The following is a 25,704-nucleotide window of genomic DNA, read 5'->3' on the forward strand; positions in this document are numbered from 1 at the left end:
GCAAGGATAAAGTAAGAGTGAGTGGACCAGTGCTATTAAAGGATTTAAAGTTAATAAAAAAACATGAATTCTGTGTGTTGAAGTCACAGAAAAAGCAGAAAATAATGGATTGATCTGAGAAGAATTGGCTATGAGCAGGAAGAGGGTCATTGTTGAAAAACAATTTGAGTGCAGGAGCTCCTAAGAAACACAGCTGCTAAATACAACATTCTGTTTCCTTCCATGGCAGCAGAATTTGAGAATTATCAGCACAGGAGTACTCTAGGAAATTCTTGTTAAGTCATGCCACACCTTAACAATTTGGCTTTACTTTTCAGAAACCTGGATGCTGCAAAGGGTTCTTTGGTCCAGACTGCATGCCATGCCCAGGGGGATTTTCCAGTCCATGCTATGGCCGGGGAAATGTAAGTGTGGAGGAATGTTCTGCATTGCATTGAGCAGGTGCATCAGTGTGGTTGGAGAGTGTAGTTTGAGATAAGTACCATTCAGAGTTTGTGCTCCAGGGATAAGCCCACATAGGTGGTAGCAGAAGATCTGGGGAGAATGGCACATATTTAGTGTGAATTAGGTCGTGGCTGTTGGGCACAGCCCTGGCTGTGTGGGATCTTCTATTACTTCCACCACGCTTCAAAATCTTGTTTGTTACTGCGAGTATCAAAGTGCCTTTGGTGGCTATCAGTGCCTTGGCATTTCTCTGAGTTTCAATCACTCTGGTTTGTTCTTGTTTTCCTTCCAGTGCAGCGATGGCATCCAAGGGAATGGCAACTGTCACTGCTTTGAAGGTTTCAAAGGCACAGCCTGCCACATCTGTGCAAACCCAAACAAGCACGGCGAGAACTGTGATGAGGGTTAGTAACTCTGATGGAGAGGCTAAAGGAAAATTTAGAACAAGGATAATGGTACAAACTCATGTATGTTGGATTCCCTTCTGGCAAAACCAGCATCATTAAAGGAGTGACAAAAATGTGTGTTCCTTCAAACAACAGTGGAGAAAACATGTTTAATATGACAGTGGCGATGTTTTGGAAACATCAGCCTGATTTAGATGTCTCCTGTTAGGAAACAAAAGAGAGTTGACAGTGACCTTGAGCTTGATAGCTTAGATTTGAGTCAGTTCTTACAGCCTATAGAAAACATGGACCCAGGCAGTTGCAGGATCTGCTCCTTGGCCAGGCTCGATTTTGTGATGGAGGTCTCTCAGCAGACACCCCTCTGTCAAACAAAAAATAAAATGGAATGATTATTTGGTGTCACAAGAAATTGTGAAGGAAAGTTGGGAATCTACAACTGTGGTGGATTCTGGACTTTTTGTACTTCCTGATCTTACTTCATGTCCTTGACAGATTGTGGCTGTGTCCATGGTGTCTGTGACAACAGGCCTGGCAGTGGCGGGGTGTGTCAGTCCTGGTCCTGCAAGGAAGGCTACACCGGGAAATTCTGTGACAGGACATCCAAGAACTGTGGCCCGAGTGGGCTGTCCCAGTACTGCCACCAGCACGCTGTCTGCAGCCTCAATGACACAGCAAGGTCAGTCTCTGGCATGTTCAGGGCACATCACCATTGCACAGGCACAGGGCTGCCACCCCTGTGGCTCTGTGTGCGTCTGTGTACCTGGTGCACAAGACTGAGTAACTGAGCCAACCTGTTAGTAATGAATCTTGTCTGCTTGAGGGACTGCTCTACCTGTGTCTCTTTTGTGTTTACACTTTTCAGGTGCATCTGCATGGATGGATACGAAGGGGATGGGTTTTCCTGCCAGCCCATCGACCTGTGCACTCAGCCAGGACGGGGAGGTTGTTCACAGAATGTAAGTGGGGTCAGACTGTGAAGTGTGGAGAGGCAGCTCCTCTCAATCAGGGCAAGGATCCAGGACTCCTGGGACTGTTACAGATTTTATGTCCTAATTTTTCCTGTCTGTCAGATGAGATGGAATAACAAGTGCCTTGGCACAGTCATTGTAAAGATGTCAATCATTTAGGTTGGTGCCAAAATGTGACACTCCATGGATAGTTTGGCTGGTTCACACCAGATATTTTATCAGTCACAAAGATTAGCTGTACAGATAATTTTTGGTTTGCAACAATATTCCCCTCAAGCTCTTCTAACAAGTTATTTTCTCTGTAGCTTAACTGTGAGATCCAACTCATATTCCCAGTATCCATCAACACTACATTTTTATCCATGGTTAAAGACTGTGGTGCTTCATACTGGAAATTACTGCCAAATCATCATAAATTCGACCCTTCAGTCAGAAGAAGATGTTGGGCCATCTACAAGAAAATAGAATGGTACTGGGTACAAAGTAGGTCTTTTCCTGAGAGAGATCTGCCATCTATCGATTCCATCCCAGACATCCAGGCAGGAGATGTGGTCCTCTTCTTCAGGAAATACTTATTGTGTAATGGAAGAGCTTTACATGATGATAATGAATGTCCTATGAGTTCTGAGCCACCTTAGACACAAGTGTCTACCTCTCTTAAAACACAAAATGTCTCCAGAATCACTTTGCTATGAAGTTTTCTATGACTTTTCTGGAGAAGATGCTTCTACGCCTTGTCCTCTGGAATCAGAGTTGGTCGGCCAGAAATTCTCCAAGTGTGAGGAAGGAGATTCGTTGCTGTATATTCATTCCACTGTCTCCCTTCTGCTGGGTGTAATTCCTTCTCTCTCCCTTCTCCTAAAGGCCCTGTGCACCAGTACAGGCCCTGGCACTGCCACCTGCCAGTGCAATGTGGGCTGGACTGGGGATGGCAAGGTCTGTGTGCCCATCGACAACTGCATGCTGGAGAGCAGAGGGAACTGCCACCTCAATGCTGACTGTGTTTACATCGGGCCTGGACAGGTATGAGCCAAGCTCAGCAGCCTGGAGGTGGAATTAACACTCCCTCAGCTGCTCTGAGGTGGCCTTGGATTGCCAGAGGTGAAAATTGGGCTGGCCAGCAGCCAAGCTCGCTTGTCCACTGCCAGAAACACCAGCTGCAGCGTCACAGTGCACTTGCATGAGAGGTGCACTGGAGTGTTCAGGACTGCTGCTGGCCTCTGGGACTCGTGCAGCAAAAGGACAAGACTATGCTCTGTAATACAGTTTGATCTAAGGCACCAGTTGCTGCATCCCCCCATCCTCAGACCACAGCATTGAAGAGCATGTGCAGCTGTTCAGACAGTCTGTGGAGGGAGCTGGGCCAAGAGCAATGCATGTTGAGGTGGGAGGAAGGTGCACATGAGAGGAGACTTCTCAGGGTTCTTCTTCTCCCCACTGAATACAGGGAGCATTGCACAATGTGCTGAAAAAAAAGGTACAAAAGCTGCGGCAGATTTTAGTGAGGTGAGACGTGCAAATGCTCTCCTAGATATCTTGAAAGCAGAAAGCTTTGAAATTAACTCCTCTTTCTGCCATTCACAAAGTCTGTGTCATTCCCTAAAAACCTGGAAAAAAAGGAGGAAACCATCATCTTCAAGTGAGCCCCACATCCAAGCAATGCAAGGGATCAATGTGCTTGAGTAACCAGGCAGCTTCTGTGCTGTGATAGAGGATGATGCTCTGCTAAGGAAACAACTCCACATTTCCAGGTCTTGAGGGACCAGGAAGAAAACTTGGGAAAATAAATTAAGGCTAAGTTTGGCTGCCTTAGACATTTTTTGGATAGTAAATGAGGATGCCCTGGTAAGTCTATAAAACTGAAATGTCTCTTTCTTGCAGAGCAAGTGTGTCTGCAAGAGGGGTTATGCTGGCGATGGCCACAGCTGTGATGCCATCAACCCGTGCCTCATGGACAACGGTGGCTGCCATGACCTGGTGAGTAGTTAAAGAGCTCTCCTCAGGCTTGCGTGGCAGGGGAGGCTCACCTGCTCACCGACAGGTTTTGTAGCAGCCGTGGCATTGAGAGAATTGCAAAGGTTTACGTTGTCTTACTGGCCTGCACTGATGTGCTCCAAAGATGGATCCTCTGATTTTTGTGGGTTCACACGACCAAAGCAATCACCTGGGCTTAGCTGCGTGAGGGGAGCACTCTGTGCCACCATAAAGGCAGCAGGTGGAAGGTGTTGGAGGGTGCTACTCTAGCCCAGCCCTTGGAAGGCCAGAATTCAGTTCTGAGATAGGTGTAAACTACATAACCTGTGTTTGCTCTCTAATTTCTTCTTCCTTTCCTTGCAGGCTACTTGTGTACCTCTTGGTGGAGGAGAGAGATCCTGTGTTTGCTCTGAAGGCTATGTTGGGGATGGCATGACGTGCTATGGGGACATTCTAAAAGTTAGTGAAGAGCCAATGTCTGAGGCCTTTTTGAGACTGGAGAGAACAGGTTCTGCTCTCTCTTTGCTTCTCCCTGTTACCTGAGTCGACTCCTACCAGCATCAGTGTGAAGCCCAAGTGTATTCCAAGGCCACAGGGACAGGAGTGATGCCAGGACTAAATACTGCCAGTGAAACCATAATTTCTAAGCTGCTTCACCCCCATGCAGGGAGCACCTGTCCTGTGCAATAAGTCATCTTTCCTTTGTTGTTCAGAAAGTTTTTCAGGTCAGAGCTTTCAGGCCCATTTTCTGTCATTAGAAATATCAAAAGCCATTGCAGATTCAATCTTTTGTCCTTGATACACATGAACTCATTGCAGATGAGTTGAAAAGAGTTTGTTTATTTGGAAATATATATTCTTAATGGCTGAAGTTTGGTTTTAGAAGTGTCCATCTCTCCTCACAATACGTGGTGCCTGTAATAGTTGTGAAGTGAGAAGAATGTCAAAGTCATTGTTGCCAGATTTGATATTGCAAAGGGCTCCTTTCCCCCACCCTGAGACCCCCAGCACTGTACCCTGTGCTCAGCAGAGGTAACCCTTCTGTTGTTTCTATTTGAAAGGAGCTGGCCAGGAATTCCCACTTTGCAGGCTTCTACGACTGGGTTAAGGTAAGAGAAACCACAGTACGCCCACACGGGTAAGTTCTGTAGAAGTGAGGTCTGTGAATGAGTCGGTCAGAAGACGTGAAACTCTATTTATCTTTTTCTTTAGAGAAAACAAAACAAAGCAAAGGAGAAATGGTTACAGAGCAGGCATGTAGAAAAGCTGTGGAGTTTGTGGTAGAATGAGGGTCATGATTGTGTCTTGGGGGCTTTGTTTCTCTCACAAGAGGAAGCTGGGGCTGTTACACTTAATTTGCACAGTACCATCTGTAACTCCTGGCCATCAAAAACAGCACAGAAAGGGAAGAAGGGGTAGCATTACAATGCTTTTTTTCCAGCATAGCATCCCTTGGGACATTAGACTGCATGTTTGCTCCTTTTCTCATTGATGCTTCCCTGTCTAGTGTGGAAATAAGAGAGACCCTCCACAGACTGGAGGAAGTCTGTGGAAACACACTATGATGGACAGCCCCTAACTTGAACTTTATCTCACCTGACCTGCTGCACACAAAATTGCTTTTGCCAGCAGTTATCTTGGTCCCTCCCCCAGGGCTGATGTTGGGGATTCAAAAAGGATTTATGGATATGATTGAATGTGTTTGAAGGAAAACTGAATTGGGAAGGTAGAGCTTAAAGCAGCAGGTTTTCCCTTGGCAATCAGGTGTCAGCTGTTTTGGCTAAACCACCTGTGGCATTCCTTGCTTGCCATGCCCAGGAGATCCTGCTGTGCTGCTGAGCACCTGCCGTGTTCCTTCACATCCCTTTCAGGTGACTGCGAGAGCAGGATGGCTGGTGGGTGTACTTTGCACTATAGATGTGGCAGTGGCGTGTCTTATTTGTTCATTTTTCTGCTTTGGACAACAGAAATCTCTCTTCAGCATCCCAGCAGGAGCCAATGTCACTGTCCTGGTGCCATCAGAAGCAGCTATCAAGAACCTGAGTGATGCTGACAAAGATTTCTGGTTGACCCCTTACACGCTGCCGTTTTTAGTCAGGTACAAGGACCCTCCTGCTTCATTTTACTGGCCCAAACAACAGTAACAGAGCCATGAGATGGATTTTTCCTTGTGCTTGACCAATAAGGAGATACCTTGAGATAAATGTAGAAGCAAATTTAAATATCTAGCAGTCAAAAATTAAGTAGGCATTTAAAACACAACAGACCACAGACCATGGGGGTTAGGTTTATTTGTCATGTATTTGCAGAGAGATTTTCCCACTCAGATGGCATCAGAACAATTCTCTCCATTGCTCTCTCTGCATGCTAAACAACTTCCCATGAGAAATGTGAATGTTGGGTGATATGGTCTTATCTCCCTGTCATTACCAACAGTTCCCTAATCTTTTCTTTATCTGATTTTGTTCCCCTCAGAGCCCACTTCCTTGAAGGTGTCTTCACTGCTGAAAAGCTCAAAAAGCTCGATGGGCCAGAATTACCAACTCTCAACCCACAGACCAGATGGCAGATAAACACCACCAGCGGCGTAAGGGTTTCTTACATAAGGCTCCTGTACCAATCCCAAATTTAACTGCTGAGGGGCTGCTGTATCCAGTGGGGAGCCTGGGTGGGACACTGGTGCCCTCAAATGCAGGCACCTTTCAAAAACTGTACCAAGATTAACCACGTGCAGCCTTGAATGAACAATAATTTGTTTTGGACTTGCTTAGCATTTCCTAATCCTTTTGCTTCTCCCTCTGGTTCTTGTGCAGGTATTGACCATCCAGAATGCCAGTATAGTTGTCAGTGACATCCCTGCCAGCAATGGCATCATCCATGTCCTCAGCAAGGTACGCCAGTACAGGTGGCACTGGGATGCAGTTGCAGCAGCTGGTTTGTGTAGCAGCCTCTGTGATAGGGCCAAGGAGGATCACATGTCTGGATGGTTGGGAATGGATATAAAGGCAAAATATCTGAGGTTATTACAAGGTCCTGACAGATGTTTCCTGTGCAGCAGTGTTTAGTGTTTAAAACATTTGTCACCAGGACCAGTGGGAGGAGAGTTCCCCTCCTCTTGGCTGATAGAAGAGTTCAGGCTATTGCAGGACTCACTAAAATGAGGCCTTTTAATTGCCTTTCTTGCAAGCAGGGCAGGACTCCAGCACGATTCCCCTCAGCCCCTTGCTCAGCCTTGCTCTGAACCTGCTTTTTCCGCAGGTTTTGTTGCCGCCCCCAGGAGAAATCCCACCGAGCCCTCCTGGTCTGCAGGAACAGCTCGGCACTGTGGCCTCCTTCAGCACCTTCAAGGAGTTGCTAGAGGTAAGCAGTCGAGGTGAGCGCAGCTGGCACTGTCAGGACAGCCTTCTGAGCAAATGCCCACCTTACCCTGTACTGGGGGAACCTAAATTTGGATTGCTTGGTAAGAAAGGGAGATCGTGTGTGTCCTGCATGAGGGATCTTCTAGGACAGCTTTTGAGCAGCCAAAGAGTTACATAATTACAGCCAGATGTCTAGATCACTGGCATGGGTTACAGTGGAAGATGACCTGTCTACTGCAGGTGATCTGTTGTCTATACAAGGCAGAGAAAACCAGAAGAAAGGGAAGGCTTTTTCATAGCTGGGAAGCTGCTCTTATGTCAGCCAGGACGAGGAGCAAGCAACCAGATGTGTGTGGCTGAGCAGAAGCTGTATATCCCATTTTCAAGCATTTCCTCTTGCCTTTGTAATTGATCTCACATGTGCTTTGGCTTTTAGTGTGTACAAGGGTAAATGCTAATATTACTGTTTGGACATTTTTTAGGAGTACCAGCTGATTGGGAAAGTTGAGTCCTCTGAACAATACACAGTTTTTGTTCCTGGAAATAGCTCCATTGAGGAGTACTGCCGTGCTGCCAATGTGACCCACCTGGTAAACTCACTGCTTGCTTGCACTTTGGATATGTGTTGTGGTGGGTGAAGGGGCACGTACACTGCCAAACAGCAAACAAGCTCAGGGGGTTTCAGCATGCAGAGGAGATGAATATCTGATGCTAAAATCTGGGAGAAATGTGACAGAGAAATGAGAGGATTTCCAGGGGTGTTGCAGTGGGATGTGAAAAGAATATTTGGACCCCAAGTGCAGTGTAAATTAGTATGTGGATAGATGGCACAACACATTTCACTTCCTGGCTGGCTGTGGCAGTTTTCAGATTTTCTGAAAGGTTCCAAAAAATATTAATGTGTTCATCAAGTATCAGAATCATCTAGTGTGATAAGTCATCTGTGACAAAGAGTTACTAGGATCTGTGGGCTTAATTAGCCATTACGGGTACTTAGGAACATTTCTTATGCCATACCTCTGACTGAATTGTAGTCTAGGAAATCAAAAGGCTCCAAACATTTGTATTTCTGTGGATTTAGGACAATGAAACGGTGCAGTACCACATTGTACTGGGAGAGAAGCTCTTGCCTGCAGACTTGAGAAGTGGAGTTCATAAGAACAGCATGTTAGGGCTCTCCTACTGGCTGATGTTTTACCAAAACAGCACTCAGGTAAGGGAGGCAGACTGTTCTGCCATCTGAGGCTCTGGCCTGACCTATCACTTCCTAAGGCTGCTGACTCAATACTCCCATTTCTCTTTGGCACACCCTCACAACTTTACTGCTGGGACTGTCTTGGAGCTGCCAAGCAATCCATGCAAAAGCAGTTAAGGGTTATTGTCTCAGCTGTTATCTCCTGCTTTGCAGAAGTCTGTCAATAATATTCCTTTGGATGGAAAATCCTTTGAGACAAAGAATGGCATCCTGATCGGGGTGTCCCAGGTGCTCCAGGTCCAGAAGAATCGCTGCACTGCCAACACCACCACCATAGTGAAGGTAATGGTGGTGACACCATTTCACCGAGTTCCTCCACCTGCTGAGCCAAACTGATGGGCAACAGACAACCTGCCTTGGCTGTCCTCATGGATGAGACAGTGGTGGAACCCCAGATGAGGCTCATGAAATGGGGCATTGTGGAGAGTTGGCACCTCCTGCCTGGAGATTCTGTACATCTACAGCAGCTCTTGTGCGGGTGGTGTTCAGTTCCCTTGCTGAGCCTCCCTCACAGCGCCAGCCACGGGGCTGGCTAGTGCAGGGACTCCCAGATACTCAGCTGTGGAAGGAAAACCCAGCCCAATTTTTGCATGCCGTGATCACAAGCTCCCTTAGAAAATGTTCCCTGGTTTGCCTGGGAGTCATGGCCCAAAGTCCAGCTGGCATGTACCTTGTGGCTCATGGCAAATGAGCCACTAAACCTGGAGATTGCATTGTCAGACTGAGTTAAGTCTGCCTGCTACAGATCAGGAAAAAAGTATTTGCAGCCTTATGTGAAGGAACCCCAGGGCTATAAAAATCCCTGAGACTCAGGAAAGGTGTAGCATATGATCTCTTCTTTTGGTGTTTTGAGCCACAGAGATAAAAACATCTTTGTCCCAGCCAGCAGCCTGTAGAGTTGCACTTGGAATTCAAGATTAGTGTCTTGGTGTGATGTGGGTAGAGGGCACACTTGTGACTTGTCCTGTTCTCTGTGCCCTAGTCAAGGTGCGGCAAGTGTGAGAAGGGGATCAAGTGTCCTTCTGGATCAGTTCTTGTGGTGAGTCTTGGATTCATATGGCAGCTTGCTGACTGGTTGCAGATAATGCTTTGAAGATCTTTTATTGCTCTATAGGTTTCATCTTGATACCTGAAAAAATCTCCTTTGAGTCCTCTGTGGCTCATCCATTGCCAAGATTTGCAAGAAGAAGCAGAAACCAAGGGAGGGTAATACAGGAAAAACATGGACATGAATCACAAAGCTCCACCCAGAGCTGGCACCAGGCTTTGCTTGAGTTTCAGGAGCCCTTTAGTTTTCCCACTTAATAGGGAAGAAATGATGTCTTTTTATTTTATTTTATCTTTGACTCTTTCACCATTATCATCAAGGAAAGCAAATTTAGGGGTGCCTGTAGCTATTTCCCTGCCTGGACCATTGATTTGTTCACACAGATGGCCTGGTTGTGCCTGCAGCTTGTTTGTGACAAAAATTTCCAGAGAGGAAAATAACTAAGCATTTCATTTCCATGCTGGCTGTGAATTGTCTAGCAGCTGCATCTGGCTTCTTAGGCCTCACTGCTTTGCCCTATGCCCAAAAGTTCCCAATTCTTTTTTTCTCAGTATTCAGACTAATATGTACTATGTGCTTGGCAGGTAAAAAATAGATCCTGTGTGGTGACCTCACATCCATAGATGCCTCATTGGTCTCAGCTGTGGATAGTTCAGATTTTTAGGGCTATTCCTGTCAGATACAGAGCAAGAACGCTGCCATGTGGACCAAAATGTACATTGTTTGTCTAAATATGGTTATACCTCCTACCTGTGTCTGTATTGATTGCATCCTCAGGAACCCCCTGGAAGCAGGAATCTCGCTCGCTGTGAATTGCGCTCTGCGGGTACGAGGTTACTGGGCTGCCATTTCACCTGTGCAAAAGTTTCTCTGGTGAGAAAAACATTTACCTCTGATTCATTTTGACAAAAGCAAGGTGGGTGTCAAGCACAGCCATGGGAGTGCAGGCTGTGCTGAAATCCTGGCAGTGTTTGTGCCTTTGCATAGCTGAGACTGGGGTTGTCTGGGAATCGCTCTCCATCCTGGAGGTGGAGGGCACTGGAACAACAAAAGAGCTGCAGAAATGTCTGGGCAGTGATGGATTAGGATCTGCTGCTTCGGTATTGTTGCTCTGGGTTTTGTCCTGCAGAGGAAGAGAAGGATTTGAATGTTTGCAGTCTGGTTTCCTAAGGAAATGAGGCATGAGTGATGGCATTCTGCTTGTGCCTGTGCCTTCCCAAATAACTGATGACTCACTGGAGCCCAACCAAGGGAGGAGCAGAAGGTCTCACACCTCATGTTGTGTGTGTTATGGCCCCTAGCAGTTTTGTGAAAATGGGTTGCTGGAAGAAAACACTTAAAGAGAAAATGGTAAAAGAAAGGCTTGTGTGAATTTGAGGTCTTATAGGTGTTGCAGTGTCCCTTGGAAAGTTTAGAGGGAATGGGAAATTGAAAAGGGAGAGAGGGAGTTAGGCTTACTGTACTCACATAGAGAGTTTCAGTCAGCACTTTTACCTCATTTGGCACGTTTGCATCACTTCATTAGATGGTGTTTCTCATCATCTGTACTGTCCAACTTTGTCCTGTCATGATTTTCTTCCCTCCATGGGTAGATGCAGAGAGAAGTGAGAGCAGTTAAATCAGGCTTTGGAACCAAGTCACGTCCTGGCAGAGCCTCTCTGTGCCCAGCAGAGAGACACTCTGAGGACACAGGCAGGAGATAGGCTGGAGGGACACAGGACATTTCACTTACTCACAGAGGGCCCATGTTTCTCAAGGGCAGTGCAGACCTGTGCATGAAGCTCTGGGCAACAGAACACCCATTTCAGGGTGTTCACTCCATCCTATCTGTTCCTTCCATGCGTTGGCAGAAATTATGGCTGTCACACAGAGAGGGGAATCAAGCAGCTCCCACAATGAAGCTGTGCCCTGTCTGTGCTGCACAGGATGGCTCAGCCCAGCTTGTTCTTGTTGGTTTTCCAGAGGTCCGTTTGCTGCCCCGGCTACTACGGCCACATGTGCGAGATGTGCCCCGGGAAGCCGGGCCAGTGGTGCTCTGGGAACGGGGAATGCCAGGATGGCGTCCAGGGCAGCGGGGAGTGCCGGTGCCTGGAGGGTTTCCACGGCACTGCCTGTGAGATGTGCGAAGTGGGACGATACGGAGCCGACTGCAAAGCAGGTGACACCCATGGCCGTGGCAGCTTGGCTCTACCAAACTGCTTGCAAGGACACAAAAGTGGCCACATCTCAGCTTTTGGGAGGGATGGTGGGAAAGCAGAAAGGTCCCAAGACTGAGACAGGCAAATGGCTGCCAGGTCTGTGAGAGAGAGACAGAGGAGTGAGCACTTGTGGCCAGCCACAGGAGCGGCCTCGTTTTGCATCCTCAAACCGAGCATGTGCTGTGCTGCTCTTCCTGCTGCCACACCAACTGCAGCAAGCAGAGGCAGGTGATTTCTTCCTGGGCTTTTTGGCCTTGCAGTAAGGGATCAAGAGCTGATACTCCTGTCACATTGTCTTTTGATACTCCTGTGACGTTTTCTTGATGGCAGTTTGCTGTGTTGGATCAGGAACGGAGCAGCCAGGGAAATGGCAGCGAGACTGCTGGTGAGCCCTGGCTGGTTTGACAGTGGGGTTTGTATTTCCCCTGCAGAATGTGCCTGTGACAACGGCATTTGTAATGACGGACTGCGAGGGGACGGCAGCTGCCAGTGCTTCCCGGGGTGGACGGGCCCGACCTGCCAAGAAAGTACGTGAGTGTGGAGGAGCCTCTGGTGTAACAGTGACAGAGAAATCTGAGTGATCCTATCAAGTTGCCAGAGCAGCTCTGTCCGCTCTGACCACTTAGTCACATGTGCTCTGCATTCCCCCAAAACCTTTTCAGACTCTGCGTTCTCATTCCTGCACACAAACTGCATTTGCTGTGACTTCCCCAGCTGTGGGGAAGAGCCCTTCAGTTATTTTGGTAAACCAAGAAAAAACTGCTTCTACCTGCACTGAGATTGGAGGCACCTCAAAAACAGCCCCTTGCTCTGGGAGAGAAATGGGAGCTTCCAGCCACATTGGGTTGGCCACGACTCCTGTTGCTTTCCTAAGAAGGTGGCAGGGCTTGATTTGAATTTTCAAAAGGCCCCAGTGTGTTTGCTGAGCTGCTTCCTCTGCTCACAAATTCAGTCACCCAGGTGAGCTCAGGCTGTGGCCTGCAGTTTTCAGTAAGTCTGCCATTGTGTGTCAAAGTAACATGTTGAAGATGGATTTGGGATTTTGATCAGCGTTTGGGTGAGGAGAAGCCTGAGCTTCTAAATACCCTGGGATTTTAAAGGTTTCCACACAAAGGTTGATTTTATTGTGAATTTAGAAATAGAAATCAAGCAGAGCTGTCTTATCTAGTGTAAATGTCAAGCATGAAAGCAGCTCATCTTTTGCTTCAAAAGGGCCAAAACCAAATGGCTTTGTATTCTGGATTAACAAGGTTTCAGTCCTTGTTTTGTTCCTAACAGTGCAGAGGCCACACAGATAAAATCAAATTGAACCATTAGTTTAGGCAAAGATATAATTCACTCCCTTGAAAAGTGCCAAAACATAAATCCCATGAGATTTTCCTGCTGCCGCATAGGACAAGAGAGTTAGCATCACTCCTGGTTTGCAGGCTCCTTTTCTCTAGATGGCAGAAGTGGCCCCAGCTGAAAATTCCAAGTTATATTTGTGTTTTCTCTTGCAGGAATCAAGATTGACTTGTGCAATAACACTTGCCACCAAATGGCCAAGTAAGTGCAGATGGCTGAGTGATCCATGTATGTTTGTGTGAGTTTCACACAGAGGTGATTCTGGCTTAGGGCTTGGCAGAGGGCTGGCAGAAGGTGTCTACTCATCAAAGATGCATAATTGTCAGTTCCATTTTGGGAACTCTCTTTGGACCTGAGCCACGTGTAGTCTCACCAAGGATTTTGTCTGTCCGAGCATAAATCCATTCTCAGCTCCTTCAGCGTGCGTGGATGGGAGAAAGCAGAGATTCCAAGGTACTCCAAGGCCAGCCTTACCCGTGGAGCAAATCAACCAGCCATTTACAAGCTCCTTCTGTCCCTGCCACGGCGTGAAACAGGGCTGGAATGACTCCCTTGTGTTCCCTTCTCCATCCATTATCGGGACTCCTGTTTTAGGCAGGGACTCTGCCATCCCACTTGTACTTGCAGAAGCTCCTGAGTGTGGTGAGAGTGCGCTGTGGGAGGCCTGGGCTGGACACTAGGTCCTGGCCAGCATGATTGGAGTGTTTGGAGCTGTAAAGGAATACCTGGAATGTTCCTCCCGTGGTCACTGTGGTCTCCTGCATGCACCAGATTTGTCCGGTGCTTCCCACCAGCCGAGCAAATCAGGAGGTGTTGTCAGTGATTGTTTATCCCTGTCTTGTTCCAGCTGCCTCAACAGTTCCACAGATTCCCAACCTACCTGCTTCTGCTCAGCTGGATACACTGGGAACGGGACCCATTGCACAGGTGTGTCCAGCAAAGATGAGGTGAAACAAATGGCAGGAAGTTACCAGAGGAAAGATCACTCCAATTCTTTCCCTCTCAGCCATCCACCATGAACTCTGCCATGGTTTGGTGGAGATGTTTTCCAGTCCAGAGCTTTACATCAGGATGTTCCTGATGTTGTTAAAGCCTGCAAGAGAGGGATAAAAAGGCAGGCAAGTGTAGGAGGGCAGTTCTTACTGCCTGAGGCACATGAATGGATGTACTCGTCCTAATATCACAGTATTGGTGGCAAAGTTATTACAATTTTGGCCATGAATCCTTAGAATGTGGGTGTTTCAATTCCCTAGAACTTTGTGATTCTTCTGTTTGCTGGCCGTACCAGAATCAGGCAATAGTGCAGCAGCAGAGCCAAATGAGGTGGGATTTTAGGATACTTCACTAGAGCTATATAACAAGCCTTTTTTTTTTTTGTCAAAAGCAAACAGTCCAGGGAAAAAACAAGTTATAAAATTGTAATAGTCAAAACACTGGCAGACATTCCAATCTCTTTTCCGTACTGCCTTTGTTGGAAAGCAAGTAAGGGGAGAAAAACAAACAAACAAACAAACAAAAAAACCACAACACCACAAACCACCACCCAAACACGTACATTGTTCAGGTAAATATATTTTTTCTCATCTATCAATTTGTCGTTAGTGAGCAAATGCTGTGAGGGAAAGATTTCCAATTTGAAAGTTACTTAAGCTCAGCTTGTTTACTTGGACTGTCCTCTCTCAGGTCTGGATGAGGCCCCATGTCCTTAAAGAACCAACATTTTCATTGGAAAAAAATGGATTTTAACAAGATATTGTGATTTTGTTAAGAAAGATAATCATTCTGGCACAGTTGATCATTCCTAGGTGCTTTGAGCTGATTCTGCTCCTCTTGTTTTTGGTCACAGAAATAGATCCCTGTATCATTGACCACGGTGGCTGCTCCCAGCACGCTGTGTGCACCAAAGTGTCCCCAGGAGAGAGAACCTGTGTTTGCAAGGAAGGCTACGCTGGGGATGGGACACTCTGCATGGGTGAGTGCTCAGGGTGTGCTTTGGGGGGAGCAGAGAAGCAGCATCAATACTAAGGAGAGTTTCAGACTAAAACACCAGTGCTTTGGTCTCAAACAAAAAGATTCCTGCAAAGTCTCTTTCTCTTATGCGTGTCATGGAGAGGCCCGGGGACAGAGGGTGAGGGCAGTCTCCCACGGTGGTGCTCTGGGTGAAAATGGAGCTAGGGGAAGTCCAGTCCTCCCATATTCTTTAAAGTACACTCAGACAGGCTTGGAACTTTCTGTGGGCAGATTTGGCACAGCTCAGAGACCCACCTGTGTCAGGAGTAAGCTTGCAGTTGTGCCCCATTCCTTTGCTATCACGAGACACCTTCCCAGGAAAGGGTTCCCTAAACTGGAAAAGTTCTCCCTGTTGCTTTCCCAATATCTCTTTGGATCACCAGTTCCCAGCTGCCTTGAGCAGCCCTCAGCAATAACTTGGCCTTATTGATCTGCTGCAGAAATTGATCTCTGTCTCGAAGGCAACGGGGGCTGCCACAGCAACGCAGAGTGCATCAAAACAGGTCCAAAGAAGGTGAGTGTGTAGGGTGGATGTCAGGGAAACTTTCTTACAGCTGTGTAATTCTCCTAGTGCCCTGCTTTGTGCTTACTCCCTTCCATGCAGAGAAGGCTCCTTGGAAGAACATGAAAACATTGCTGTGTCCATGAGAGCAGATGGCTTTGCTGGCCAGAGGCTGAAGGCAGTCTCAGGTTATATTTGCTGTGGACACAAGCTTGGTTATTCACAGAGGCAGCAATGGGTGCTACACCACAGGCCTCCTGTCCAGGGCAGCCCTTTTGTGTTTCCTCTGCTGGGTCCAAGTTTGAGCCCAACGCTCTGTTCTCCCTCCAGGTCGCCTGCAACTGCCTGCCTGGTTACAGTGGGGATGGGGTGAGCCGGTGCAACCCCATCAACTTGTGTGAGCAGGTATGTCTGCATTTGGCTGCTTCCAGAGGTGAAGGCCTGGAAGTGTTCCCTTCTCCCAAGAGTTAACAGCAGGAACAACGTTAGCCTGGTTGGTTGGAGCTGAAGTCTTGCCTTTCCACATACTGAAGGATTTCCTTGTGTGTTTGGTCTCCACTGCCTCCTGCAGTCACCTGCAATTATGTCAGTGACCCAGCATTCCCTCAGGGTGGAAAGAGGGACATAGGGCTGGAGGCATGTGGGCTTTTTCCTATGTGTCCATTTCATGTGGGATGTGTTCAAAAGCCTCAGAGTGTTCGGTGCTCTCGGCACCACTGCCGTGTCAAACTGTCCCTCTGAATCAGGGGCTTTGTCATGGACTCTGTGTTCCAAAGTGAGGTGTGAAAGTCTTATTTCATGGGAGGATTTGGTGCTGGAATTGAGAGTTTGGGTGAGGTTTATTGTAAGGCACTAAACAAGAGGGAGGGATGGTTTCCTTTTGCTGGGCTGGATGGAGTTTGCAGCTCCCACAAGCAAGCAGCAGTTCAGGTGGTTGGAGAAGCCTCTCCAAGCAGCCTCTTGCTTTCCCTGCCAGAACAATGGAGGCTGCAGCCCCTTTGGGCTCTGCAAGTACACGGGCCCTGGCACACGGAACTGCTCCTGCTCCTGGAACAGCATTGGAGATGGCTTCACCTGCCGTGGCAAAGTGCATCAGGTGAGATGTGTGTGCTGCACCCTCTGTGTCCCCTGCCCTGCAGCACACCACTCCCTCCTCTCCAGAGGCTGAGCAGATCTTGGTGTCACAGTGGACATGTGTAGAGTGGGAGAGGAGAAAGGTGCTTTGAGCAAACTCTCCATAAAAAAAATTCATCGGTGTGTTTGATGTGCCAGCTGTGGGAGAGAATCATGGCAAAGTGACTCTGCCGGAAAGGGAGGGAACTCTACTGCTGTCAGTAACATTGGCCATACCTCCAGGGGACTGCTGGCTTCATGTCATAAACAAATGGGAGTGATCTTGTTTTTTCCCAAGGCAACTCACTTCTGCCCAGTGGGATGAGGGCAGGTGTCCCTGTGGCCATGCCAGGATTTGGGACCCAGTCTGGAGGGCAGAAGTCTGTGTCCAGTTCTCTTGCCAGCACAATGGCTGTCCTTGGGCAAGCTGGTGACCTTTAACAGGCACTGGCAAATAAAACTGTGCCACAGCAGAGCCATGAGAAAAGAGATGAACTGAGTGTGCCTCTGCTCTTATTGAAAGTCAGAGTGGTGAGGAGAGGGCGTTTGCCTTGCTAGGGTATGTCTGCCCTCTGGATAGCAACCCAGGAACTGGCAGTGGCAGCACAGATTCAAGCAGAGGTTTTGTGAAGCATTCGAGGTGTCCCATGAGCACAGGGCAGTTACCTATGAGCCAGATGCTGCAGGACCAGCCAGCTTTCATCTGCTCCATTCCATCCTGCAGCACTTGTGAATGGTGTGGGCAGAGCTCACTGCAACATCCATGTCATCTGTGCCTGCAGAGCTGGGGAGGGAGGGAGGGAGGATCCCGGTGGTGTGTCAGGGAGAACTGATGTCTCTTTGGGCTGGGAGAGTGACCCAGAGTGGAAGGAGCAGGTTGCTGTGCTGGTTGGTGAGGAGCAAGTGGAAGGAACCCTGCTAACACCAGCTGATTCCCTTTGTTTAAGGAGCTCGGAAGGATTCCAGATGCATCCATGTTCTTTAGGATGATACAGGTTGGTGCCAGCTTTGTCCTTGTCTCTGTGTAGTAAGTCCCACCCAGGGCTTTCTGCAAAGGGTCTCGCTAACTGGAGCAATGTTTCCTGCTTCCCTTCCCACCAATGTTCTCCTAACACAGGCAGAAAGCATCAAAGAACTCAGCGGGGCAGGGCCTTTCACTGTCTTCGTCCCGCAGACAGATTTCATAGCAAACACCACCATGGTAAGTGCCCTCCCACGCCAAGCTTGGATGGGTGTTTGACAGCTGCAGCTGTGGCAATGTCCCCTCTGGGGCTGTTCTGCCCAGTGAATCGAGGCAAAGGGGCTGCACCATAGAGAGTTAAAGGCATCCCCTGTTCTCCATCAGTGTAAAAGCAGAAGTTTGGAGGCATCTCCCTGAGGTGACAGCCTGGACAGGGATGGACATACCTCCTCTTGTAAGGAGACCCTTGTTGGAGATGATGTTCTGTGGGCCCCAGAGGCTGTGTGGTGTGTGGTGGCCTTGGTGCCCATGGGGCTGGGAGCAGCAAGGCTCCCCTGTGTCTGTGACAGACCCCTCACTCCATCTCAGGAATAAGAGAATGGCAGATTTTTGGTGTTAGTGCAGTGGAATATCCTAACTCCATCACTGACTAGTCAAGCTGGATGAAATTTCCCAAAGCTCTCAAATGGTTTTGTGCCTTCAGTATGTTTTGGGGAGACCATCCTCCCTGCAGGGATGAGTCAGAGGGAACTCAGGCAATCCAGGTCTCCCTCACTGGGGCTGGGGTCTCTGTGTGCAAGGCAAAGTGCCCTGGTGTGACCTCACTCCTGTTTTCTGCCTGTAGTTTGAGGAGTGGAAGAGCAGAGGTCTCCTCCGGGACCTGCTTCGCTACCACATGGTGGGCTGCCAGAAGTTGCTCTCCAGTGACCTGGAAAGCCAGGAGTCCCTTACATCTTTATCTGGCCACAAAATAAAGATCACAGCGAACGAGGTAATTCCCTTTGCTGTCCCATTTGTCAGGATGTCACGTGGAGGAACTGAACTGTGGCTGTGGCAAGTGACTTGCCCGGGGCCCACAGGCATCCCAGGGTGGTGCTGTGGCTGGTGCAGGTCCAGCAGGTCCCCTCTCTCGCAGAATAGCATCACTCTCAATGAGGAGGCCAAAGTGGTCACGAGCGACATCGTGGGTGTGAACGGGGTCATTCACTTCATCAACAAGATCCTCATTCCCAGTGACCTGGTGGGCCAAAACATTTCCTCAAAGCTCTTACAGGTAAGGCTGGAGCCATGCCCTGGTGTCAGGGCATGGCTCAGGGATAGGATCTCTCTCCCAGCAGTGCTGCCTCAGCCCAAAGCTGCCTGGGCTGCTGTTCCTTCCTGTCCATGACTGCCCAGGAGTTTTCTGAGGCCACAGATTTAGCTTGTGAAGGAGACAGCATTTGTGGCATAGCCATATTTGGAACATAAGGGGCCTTTTCCGTCACTAGGGAGCAAGAGTTCTGGATGTAGGCAGGAGGATCTTGTCCCGTGCCAACCATTACACTCCTTTTTCTGCACAGAGCAGGTTGCAGCGTGAGTTTGCCAATGCCTCTCTGTGACTCCTGAGCAAGCATTAGGCCCTTATAGAAGCCTGCGTTTTACAGAATATAACACATTTTCTGTGCAGCACTGCAGAGCACTGGAATTTATCCCAGCTCCTGCCATGGCAGTGTCTGCCCAGGACGAATCAGAAAAGTGGTGGCTGCTGGATGCCAGCCCCTTCCAGACCAGATCATCAGCACGGTGGTGACAGAGATAAACTTGTGTTTAGCTACTGTAGCTGTTGCCTGTCTGGTTTCTCCCCTGCATCGCTGGCCCTGCATGGGGAGCCCTCGGCGTCAGTCGTTTGCTTTCCTCCATCTGCAGCAGAACATCACGGAGGCGGCCGAGGCCTTTGGGTACAGCATTTACAGCAGGCTGCTGCAGGTGAGCCGCTGTCTCTGCCGCTGTGGGGAGGTGCCGTGTGCCTGTGCACGGTCAGCGCGGGCTCCTCCTGTCCCTCGGTGTCCCTGTGCTCCCGGCAGGACGCGCAGCTGCTGCCGCTGCTCGCTGACCCCGCGCACAGACCCTTCACGCTGCTCTGGCCCACGGACGCCGCCTTCAGCGCGCTCCCGGAGAGCCGGCAGAAGTTCCTGTACCGCAGGGAGCACCAGGACGTGCTGGCCTCCTACCTCAAAGCACACATCATCAGGGACATGAAGGTAAACGAGACAGCACACAGGCTGAGGGCTGCCGGGGCCACGCGAAGGGCCACTGTCTGCTATGGCTGTGTCAGAGTGACCTTGCCAGATATTGTGCTGCCACAGAACACACAGCAGATCAGTTGTCTTGAGAAGACTCAAAGCTGTTTGAGCATTTGAGGCACCTACAATGTTCTTGTGGACCTCTGGTGGCTGAGCTGAAACCTTCTGTCATCAGTTTCTGGGGAGCTGCACGGCTCACAGGCCCTTGTGTACAGGGCTTTGAACGAGGGGAGAGTCCAGCTGAGCAAAGTCAGGCCCTGCCTTTTCACGCTGGGCTCTCACTGTGCAGGAATCCGGGACTAACCCAGCACAGCTGTGCTGTGCACCCACACCAGCCTCAGGGACTGCCACATCACACCCCTCCGAGGCTGGCCACTGACCCCTGTCCTCACCATGTGTTTACATGAACTGTCAGTTTTGCCAGTGTCTCCTTCACATTCTTCCTTTTCCCTCTCAGATTGTCGCTGGTAACGTGCCCCAGGTTGAAACCATACGGACCATGCATGGCTCCACCATCACGTTCAGCTGCAGCAAAGCCCACGTGGTGAGTGCTGGTGATCCAGGCTTGGCCTCCCATGGGGCCAGTGTCCCTGGGCATGGCCACGGGGCAACTGGTGCTTCTGGCAGGGAGTGAGCACAGAGCTGGGGTGCTTGCAGGCTGGGACACCCCGTTCCCTGGCTACGGCGGGGCTGTAAAGAGGCACAAGGCATGGCCAGCTGGCAGAGAAGTGCAGAGGTGTGCAGTACCTGCACATGAATGTCACAATGACCTGGCTGCAAAGCCAACCCCGTGGTGGCCACAGTCCTTAGAGAGCATGTGCTGTGTGGACAGAGGCCATCCTTAGGACAGGTGGCTGTGAAAAGTGTTAAGTGGGAAGGGTGATCAAGGACCTGCACAGAGATTTTGGAGTTCTTGGGGTGGTTAAGAAGCCATGGCAGCCAAAACCAAGCGCCTTTTGGGTGGTACAGCCAAGATGTAGGATGGCCAGAATCACAATTTGCTTTCTTCCTCTGTTAGGGGGAGATTCTGGTGGGGAACGGCGATGCCACCATCATCCAGAGGCACATGGAGTTCAACGGGGGCATTGCTTACGGCATCGACAGGCTGTTGGAGCCACCGGATCTGGGGTCTCGGTGTGATGAGTTCACCTTGGTTGAGCTGCAGGTAAAGCACCCGTGATGAGGTGAATGAGGATGCTCGTGCAGCCCCGTGCCCGGGAAGAAGGACGTCTGCAGGGCTTGCTGCTCTTCCTTGGCAAAGCTCTGAGCAGCCAAGAGAGGCAGCAGCACGTATTGAGTTGCTGTGAGGTTTCTTTCTCCCCTCCACAGGCATCTACAGAGAGCTGCGGACTCTGTGGCTTCGAGCCCCCCTGCCCTGCTGGCTCCGTTCAACGGGTAAAGCTCACAGCTTTGGCACCAGGGAGGCCCCTCAGGGGACCGATGGCAACACCCTCGTGTGCCCCTCACGTTTTAGCAGCACAGTGAAGGCCCGCCTGCACGTGGCAAGCCCTTGGCTCAGCCACATGGTCCATGCCTTGCCCAAGCCATGCAGGAGCTGGGCTGAAAAATACGGGGTCTGGTGGTCTTTGCCTGGTGGGCCACAGTGGCACAGGGGCCCCTCCAACAGCACTCTGGGTGCTTTATAGCAAAAGAGCTCAGCCTGGCAGTGGCTCAGGGTGAGCAGCCGTGCGAGGCAGTGGCTGTGCCCCGCTCTCCCTGCTGGCTCCTGGCGTGTCCCTGAGGTTCCTCTGGGGCTCCATTGTCACCAGCCCCAGCACGTTGGGGAGCCTCTGTTACTTGTCATAAAACTGAACGAGCGGCACAAGGAAAGTCAAGGTGAGTCGTCAGTGACCAGCGCGGCAAACTCTGCGTTTTGCCTGTTTCCTCGCAGGGGGAAACCAAGCGCTGCTACTATTACGGAAACCACCTGCTGAGGAACACGTTCCTGTTCCACCGCAACTCCCTGCTGCGGCCGGCGTGGGGGCACGCCCCGTGGGACCCCTTTAGGAGACACTTCTCTTCCAGGGGGCCTCTGAGGCGAGGCTGCAGGAGGAGCTGCGTTTCCAGCCAGTGGCTCCCGCAGTGCTGCGCCAACCACTACGGCCGGGACTGTCGGGGTAAGCGCCGCGCCCTGTGCCGCCCGGCCCCTGCGGGAGGCTGGCGTTATGGCTCAGCGCATCCGACATCCATGAGGGAGCTTCCCCGGAGAAGGGTGGGCGGGGAGCAATACCCTGGGATTACAGCAGGAGTTCCCTTTCCTCGGGGAATATTTGATCTCTGTAAAGAGCACTGGGCACTGGGCTGCTAGGGGTGGCTGTCAAACGTGTCACTCGCTTCTAGATGTTGCCAATGCTCAGCCATTCCCTGGCATCTGCCCTCTGTGCCGTGGGCAGCTTTCACGTCCTGGGGTGAGCCTGCTGTTAGTGTGGGGCAGGACAGCAGGGACCCAGCACATCACAGCAGAGGTTCTTCCCAGGCTGGAAGCTGTGCCAAATTTGTCCCTCTTGCCCCCATTCCTAAGTTTTCCTGTCATGGGATGTCCCAGCACTCAGTCCCCAGACTGTTGAGCTGTCTGTGGTCCGAGCACGCCGTGAGCAGCAGCTCAGGGTCACCCGGTGTGCGGGATCTGTGGGGGCAGCGGTGGCTCCCCTCCAGCACAGGGTCCCTTTTGTCACCAGAGCCTCACTAAGGTGCCCCATTTGCAGTGTGCCCAGGAGGGCTGGAGGCGCCGTGCAACAACCGTGGGACCTGCGACGACAAAATCGGCGGCTCAGGGATCTGCAACTGCAGCCAGGAGTTCATCGGGACGGGCTGCGAGCTCTGCGCGCCCGGCAGATACGGCCCGGAATGCCGAGGTACGGCGGCGCGGGGGGCTGCGGGAGAGCGGGCAGCGGCTGGGCTGACCCCTCGCAGCCCGGCTGACAAGGCCACAGGGTCAAAGACGCCTCCTCGTTTGTCGAGCACAGCTGAGAGCCCCAGTTTGGGAGAGTATTTCACTGTACTGTGAGCTGGGGGACACGGTTGTGATGAACCCTGCACAGCAAGAGGGACATGGGAACCTGGGACACGCTCAGCAGGGATCTGCGCCCGTGTGAGACAAAAGCAAAGGGAGGGAGGGTCCTCCATCCTCCAGTCCCAAAATGGGCCTCACTGAATGTTTCAGAGCGAGAAACACATTCCAGAAATGCCCAGGGGAGGGGAGTGATGGGATTTTGTGGGTGCAGACTCTTCTGTTCCTCTGTGAAGGCCGTGTGTGACAGGGGGCCAGGACGGGCAGGAAGGGATGTGCGGGGCTCCTGTGCCCACCTTCACACTGCCCACAGTGCCACATTTCTGCCACGTGGCTGTCCCAGGGCCTTTCCACCAGGGCATCAATGCTGTGTTTGTCCATTCCCCACAGAGTGCAACTGCACTGAGAACGGTGTGTGCAACGCGGGCCTGCACGGCGACGGCTTCTGCTTCTGTGCCGAGGGCTGGACTGGGGAGCGCTGCGAGATCAGACTGGGTGAGGGAAGCTCAGCTGTGCCTTGGGACGCACCTGCTGTTCCCTGGGACCCACTGCCACATGACTGCTTCCCCGGGAGCTGGGTAGTTCAAGCAGCTGCTCAGAAATATCTCCAAAAAGGAGCTCTCAGTTGTGAGGCTCATCCTGAGATCTGCCACATGCTGTCGAATTTCACAAGGGTTGGGGTGGTGAGGAAGGGGTGGAAGAGAAAAGCTGTACTGGATCATGAACAAGTCTCTGAGCTCAGAGGTGCTCCAAGAAGGGCTTGAGGCCAAGGTGAAGATCTGAGGCATGTTCGATGGAGTAACAAGCCTCTGCGTTTGGACAAGGCACCTGCAGAAGAGAACGAGGGGAGGGAGAGAGGTGGGGATGTGGGGCAGAGGCCGGTGGTGGCAGCCGTGCCCGTGTGGCAGCCCTGCGGTCACTGTGAGCCGGGTGTGTTCTGGTTTCAGTGGTGACACCCACCTGCTCTCCCCCGTGCCACGCCCAGGCCGCCTGTCGCGCCGGAAACCTCTGCGAGTGCGACCTGCACTACGAAGGGGACGGGAGAACCTGCTCAGGTAGGGAGCAGCCCCGAGGCTGGAAGCGGGCAGCGGGTGTCCGTGTGCCGACGGCCGTGCGCGGGTGACGACCCGCAGGACAGCCAGGCTGGCCCCCAGGACGCCTCCTGAGATGGTTCGGCTAACCCAGGACTTCCCTCCCGCAGCCATCGACATGTGCGGCCAGGACAACGGCGGCTGTGCCAGGCACGCACAGTGCTCCCAGACGGGCGTGAACGTGTCCTGCGCCTGCTCCCCCGGCTACAGGGGCGACGGCTACATCTGCGAGCCCATCGACCGCTGTGCCGACGGCAGGAACGGCGACTGCAGCGAGCACGCCCTGTGCATCAGCACCGGCCCGGTGAGCGCGGCCCCCAGGGCCCACGGTGCCCCGGCACAGCCGTGTGACAGTGTCCTCTCTGCCGCAGTACCCTGCCCCTCTCTGCCGCAGTACCCTGCCCCTCTCTGCCGCAGTACCCTGCCCCTCTCTGCCCCTCCTGTCCGCTGCTGCGCTCGTCCTGCCAGGCAGGGGCTGTGCTGCTGTGATAGCTCTGCGGGTGTTTTACTGAGGCCGGTTTTCCCCCCTCCTCTTTCTAAGCAGCAAAAGCTGTGTCAGTTGCGTCACTCCTGGGTTGTTTTGGGGGTTCCTGGGCGGTCCTTCAAGGACAATGCTGGCAGTTTTTGCAGAAGAGCCAAAGCCGATCACCACAGGCCAGAAGATGGGACTGGGAGCACGGTGTAGCGCAAGGGTCAGGAACCACGTACCTCAAAGCTCTGCTCAGACAAACAGCAGGTGCCAAGGACTCGATGTGACATTGCCTGGGTGTGGGGGGGGACACGCCGTGTGGCTTTCCACAGCTCTGTCACAGCCCCAGCAGGCTGTAGAAGCATTCTGAAGGCTCATCCCCGTCTCCAGGGACGCAAGGCTCCCCAGCTGGCATCTGTGTGTTTGCACTCACGCTGCTGCCACCCTTCCCTTGTGCTGCAGAACGAGCGGCGCTGCGAGTGCAAGCAGGGCTACGTCGGTGACGGGATCCAGTGCCTGGAGGAGGCCGTGCCCCCCACAGACCGGTGCCTGGAAGACAACGGGCAGTGCCATCGGGAGGCCATCTGCACTGACCTGCACTTCCATGGTGAGTGTGCTCAGCCCTGCAGGGCCAGGGACCATGTTCCACGGAGAGGCCACATTCCCTCATCCGTCAGCTTTGGCCTGGAGCTCCCCTCAGGAGAGCTGGAGGGTGGGATGGCCGGGGGGACAGGGACTCACCTCGGTAGCTTGGCGTGGTTTTCACATTTCCCTTTTCCTTACATGTCATGTGGGGAGGGCGAGCGGTCCTTGCCTGCTCCCATGTGACGTGAGATGGCCTCTGGTGGCCGTGGCTCCCGTGTGGAAAGCGAGAAGCTCAGAGGAAGCCTCTCCCTCATTGTGCCTTGTCCCCATCCCACCCTCCTTGGCAGTGCTGCCCACGGTCACACAGGGAGCCGCACGGCTGCCCAGGGAGGTGGCTCAGTGTGTCCTGTACTGATGCTCCTGGGCTTTGGTATTTTGCAGATAAGACCATGGGTGTGTTTCACTTGCAGTCACCCCAAAAAAAGTATGACTTCACTTATGAGCAGGCTCAGGCAGCCTGTGCTGCAGAAGGCGCTTCCCTGGCTACATTCCAGCAGCTGGCAGCAGCGCAGCAGGTCAGGGCACGGGTGGCTCTGTCCCCTCGTGGGGCTGGGACAGGCCATGCATTTCCTGGGGCCTGGGTCAGCCCAGGGGTGACGTGGGTGGGTGACCTCTCATCCCCTC

At 51.5% G+C, this 25,704-nt stretch overlaps 1 protein-coding gene across 1 annotated transcript in view; it reads left to right on the forward strand.

Annotated features, from left to right (window-relative positions):
• STAB1 (stabilin 1) overlaps positions 1-25,704 on the forward strand; it is a 54,902-nt gene that overhangs the window by 26,428 nt on the left and 2,770 nt on the right. Inside the window, exons 22-62 of the mRNA XM_040076523.2 lie at positions 318-404; positions 737-848; positions 1,344-1,527; positions 1,714-1,807; positions 2,684-2,842; positions 3,701-3,796; positions 4,157-4,252; positions 4,855-4,902; positions 5,761-5,891; positions 6,269-6,380; positions 6,607-6,684; positions 7,052-7,153; positions 7,635-7,742; positions 8,234-8,365; positions 8,561-8,689; positions 9,390-9,446; positions 10,233-10,328; positions 11,418-11,613; positions 12,085-12,180; positions 13,153-13,198; positions 13,845-13,924; positions 14,844-14,969; positions 15,448-15,521; positions 15,840-15,914; positions 16,486-16,605; positions 17,570-17,617; positions 17,740-17,823; positions 18,428-18,574; positions 18,719-18,856; positions 19,489-19,548; positions 19,647-19,823; positions 20,323-20,409; positions 20,884-21,030; positions 21,195-21,260; positions 21,757-21,982; positions 22,571-22,720; positions 23,266-23,370; positions 23,823-23,930; positions 24,077-24,270; positions 24,898-25,042; positions 25,462-25,595. Of these exons, the coding sequence (XP_039932457.1) occupies positions 318-404; positions 737-848; positions 1,344-1,527; positions 1,714-1,807; positions 2,684-2,842; positions 3,701-3,796; positions 4,157-4,252; positions 4,855-4,902; positions 5,761-5,891; positions 6,269-6,380; positions 6,607-6,684; positions 7,052-7,153; positions 7,635-7,742; positions 8,234-8,365; positions 8,561-8,689; positions 9,390-9,446; positions 10,233-10,328; positions 11,418-11,613; positions 12,085-12,180; positions 13,153-13,198; positions 13,845-13,924; positions 14,844-14,969; positions 15,448-15,521; positions 15,840-15,914; positions 16,486-16,605; positions 17,570-17,617; positions 17,740-17,823; positions 18,428-18,574; positions 18,719-18,856; positions 19,489-19,548; positions 19,647-19,823; positions 20,323-20,409; positions 20,884-21,030; positions 21,195-21,260; positions 21,757-21,982; positions 22,571-22,720; positions 23,266-23,370; positions 23,823-23,930; positions 24,077-24,270; positions 24,898-25,042; positions 25,462-25,595 (4,650 nt within the window). The remainder of the gene's footprint in view (positions 1-317; positions 405-736; positions 849-1,343; positions 1,528-1,713; positions 1,808-2,683; positions 2,843-3,700; positions 3,797-4,156; positions 4,253-4,854; positions 4,903-5,760; positions 5,892-6,268; positions 6,381-6,606; positions 6,685-7,051; positions 7,154-7,634; positions 7,743-8,233; positions 8,366-8,560; positions 8,690-9,389; positions 9,447-10,232; positions 10,329-11,417; positions 11,614-12,084; positions 12,181-13,152; positions 13,199-13,844; positions 13,925-14,843; positions 14,970-15,447; positions 15,522-15,839; positions 15,915-16,485; positions 16,606-17,569; positions 17,618-17,739; positions 17,824-18,427; positions 18,575-18,718; positions 18,857-19,488; positions 19,549-19,646; positions 19,824-20,322; positions 20,410-20,883; positions 21,031-21,194; positions 21,261-21,756; positions 21,983-22,570; positions 22,721-23,265; positions 23,371-23,822; positions 23,931-24,076; positions 24,271-24,897; positions 25,043-25,461; positions 25,596-25,704) is intronic.

This window comes from Hirundo rustica, chromosome 12, assembly GCF_015227805.2.
Source record: "Hirundo rustica isolate bHirRus1 chromosome 12, bHirRus1.pri.v3, whole genome shotgun sequence".
Taxonomy (NCBI): domain Eukaryota; kingdom Metazoa; phylum Chordata; class Aves; order Passeriformes; family Hirundinidae; genus Hirundo; species Hirundo rustica.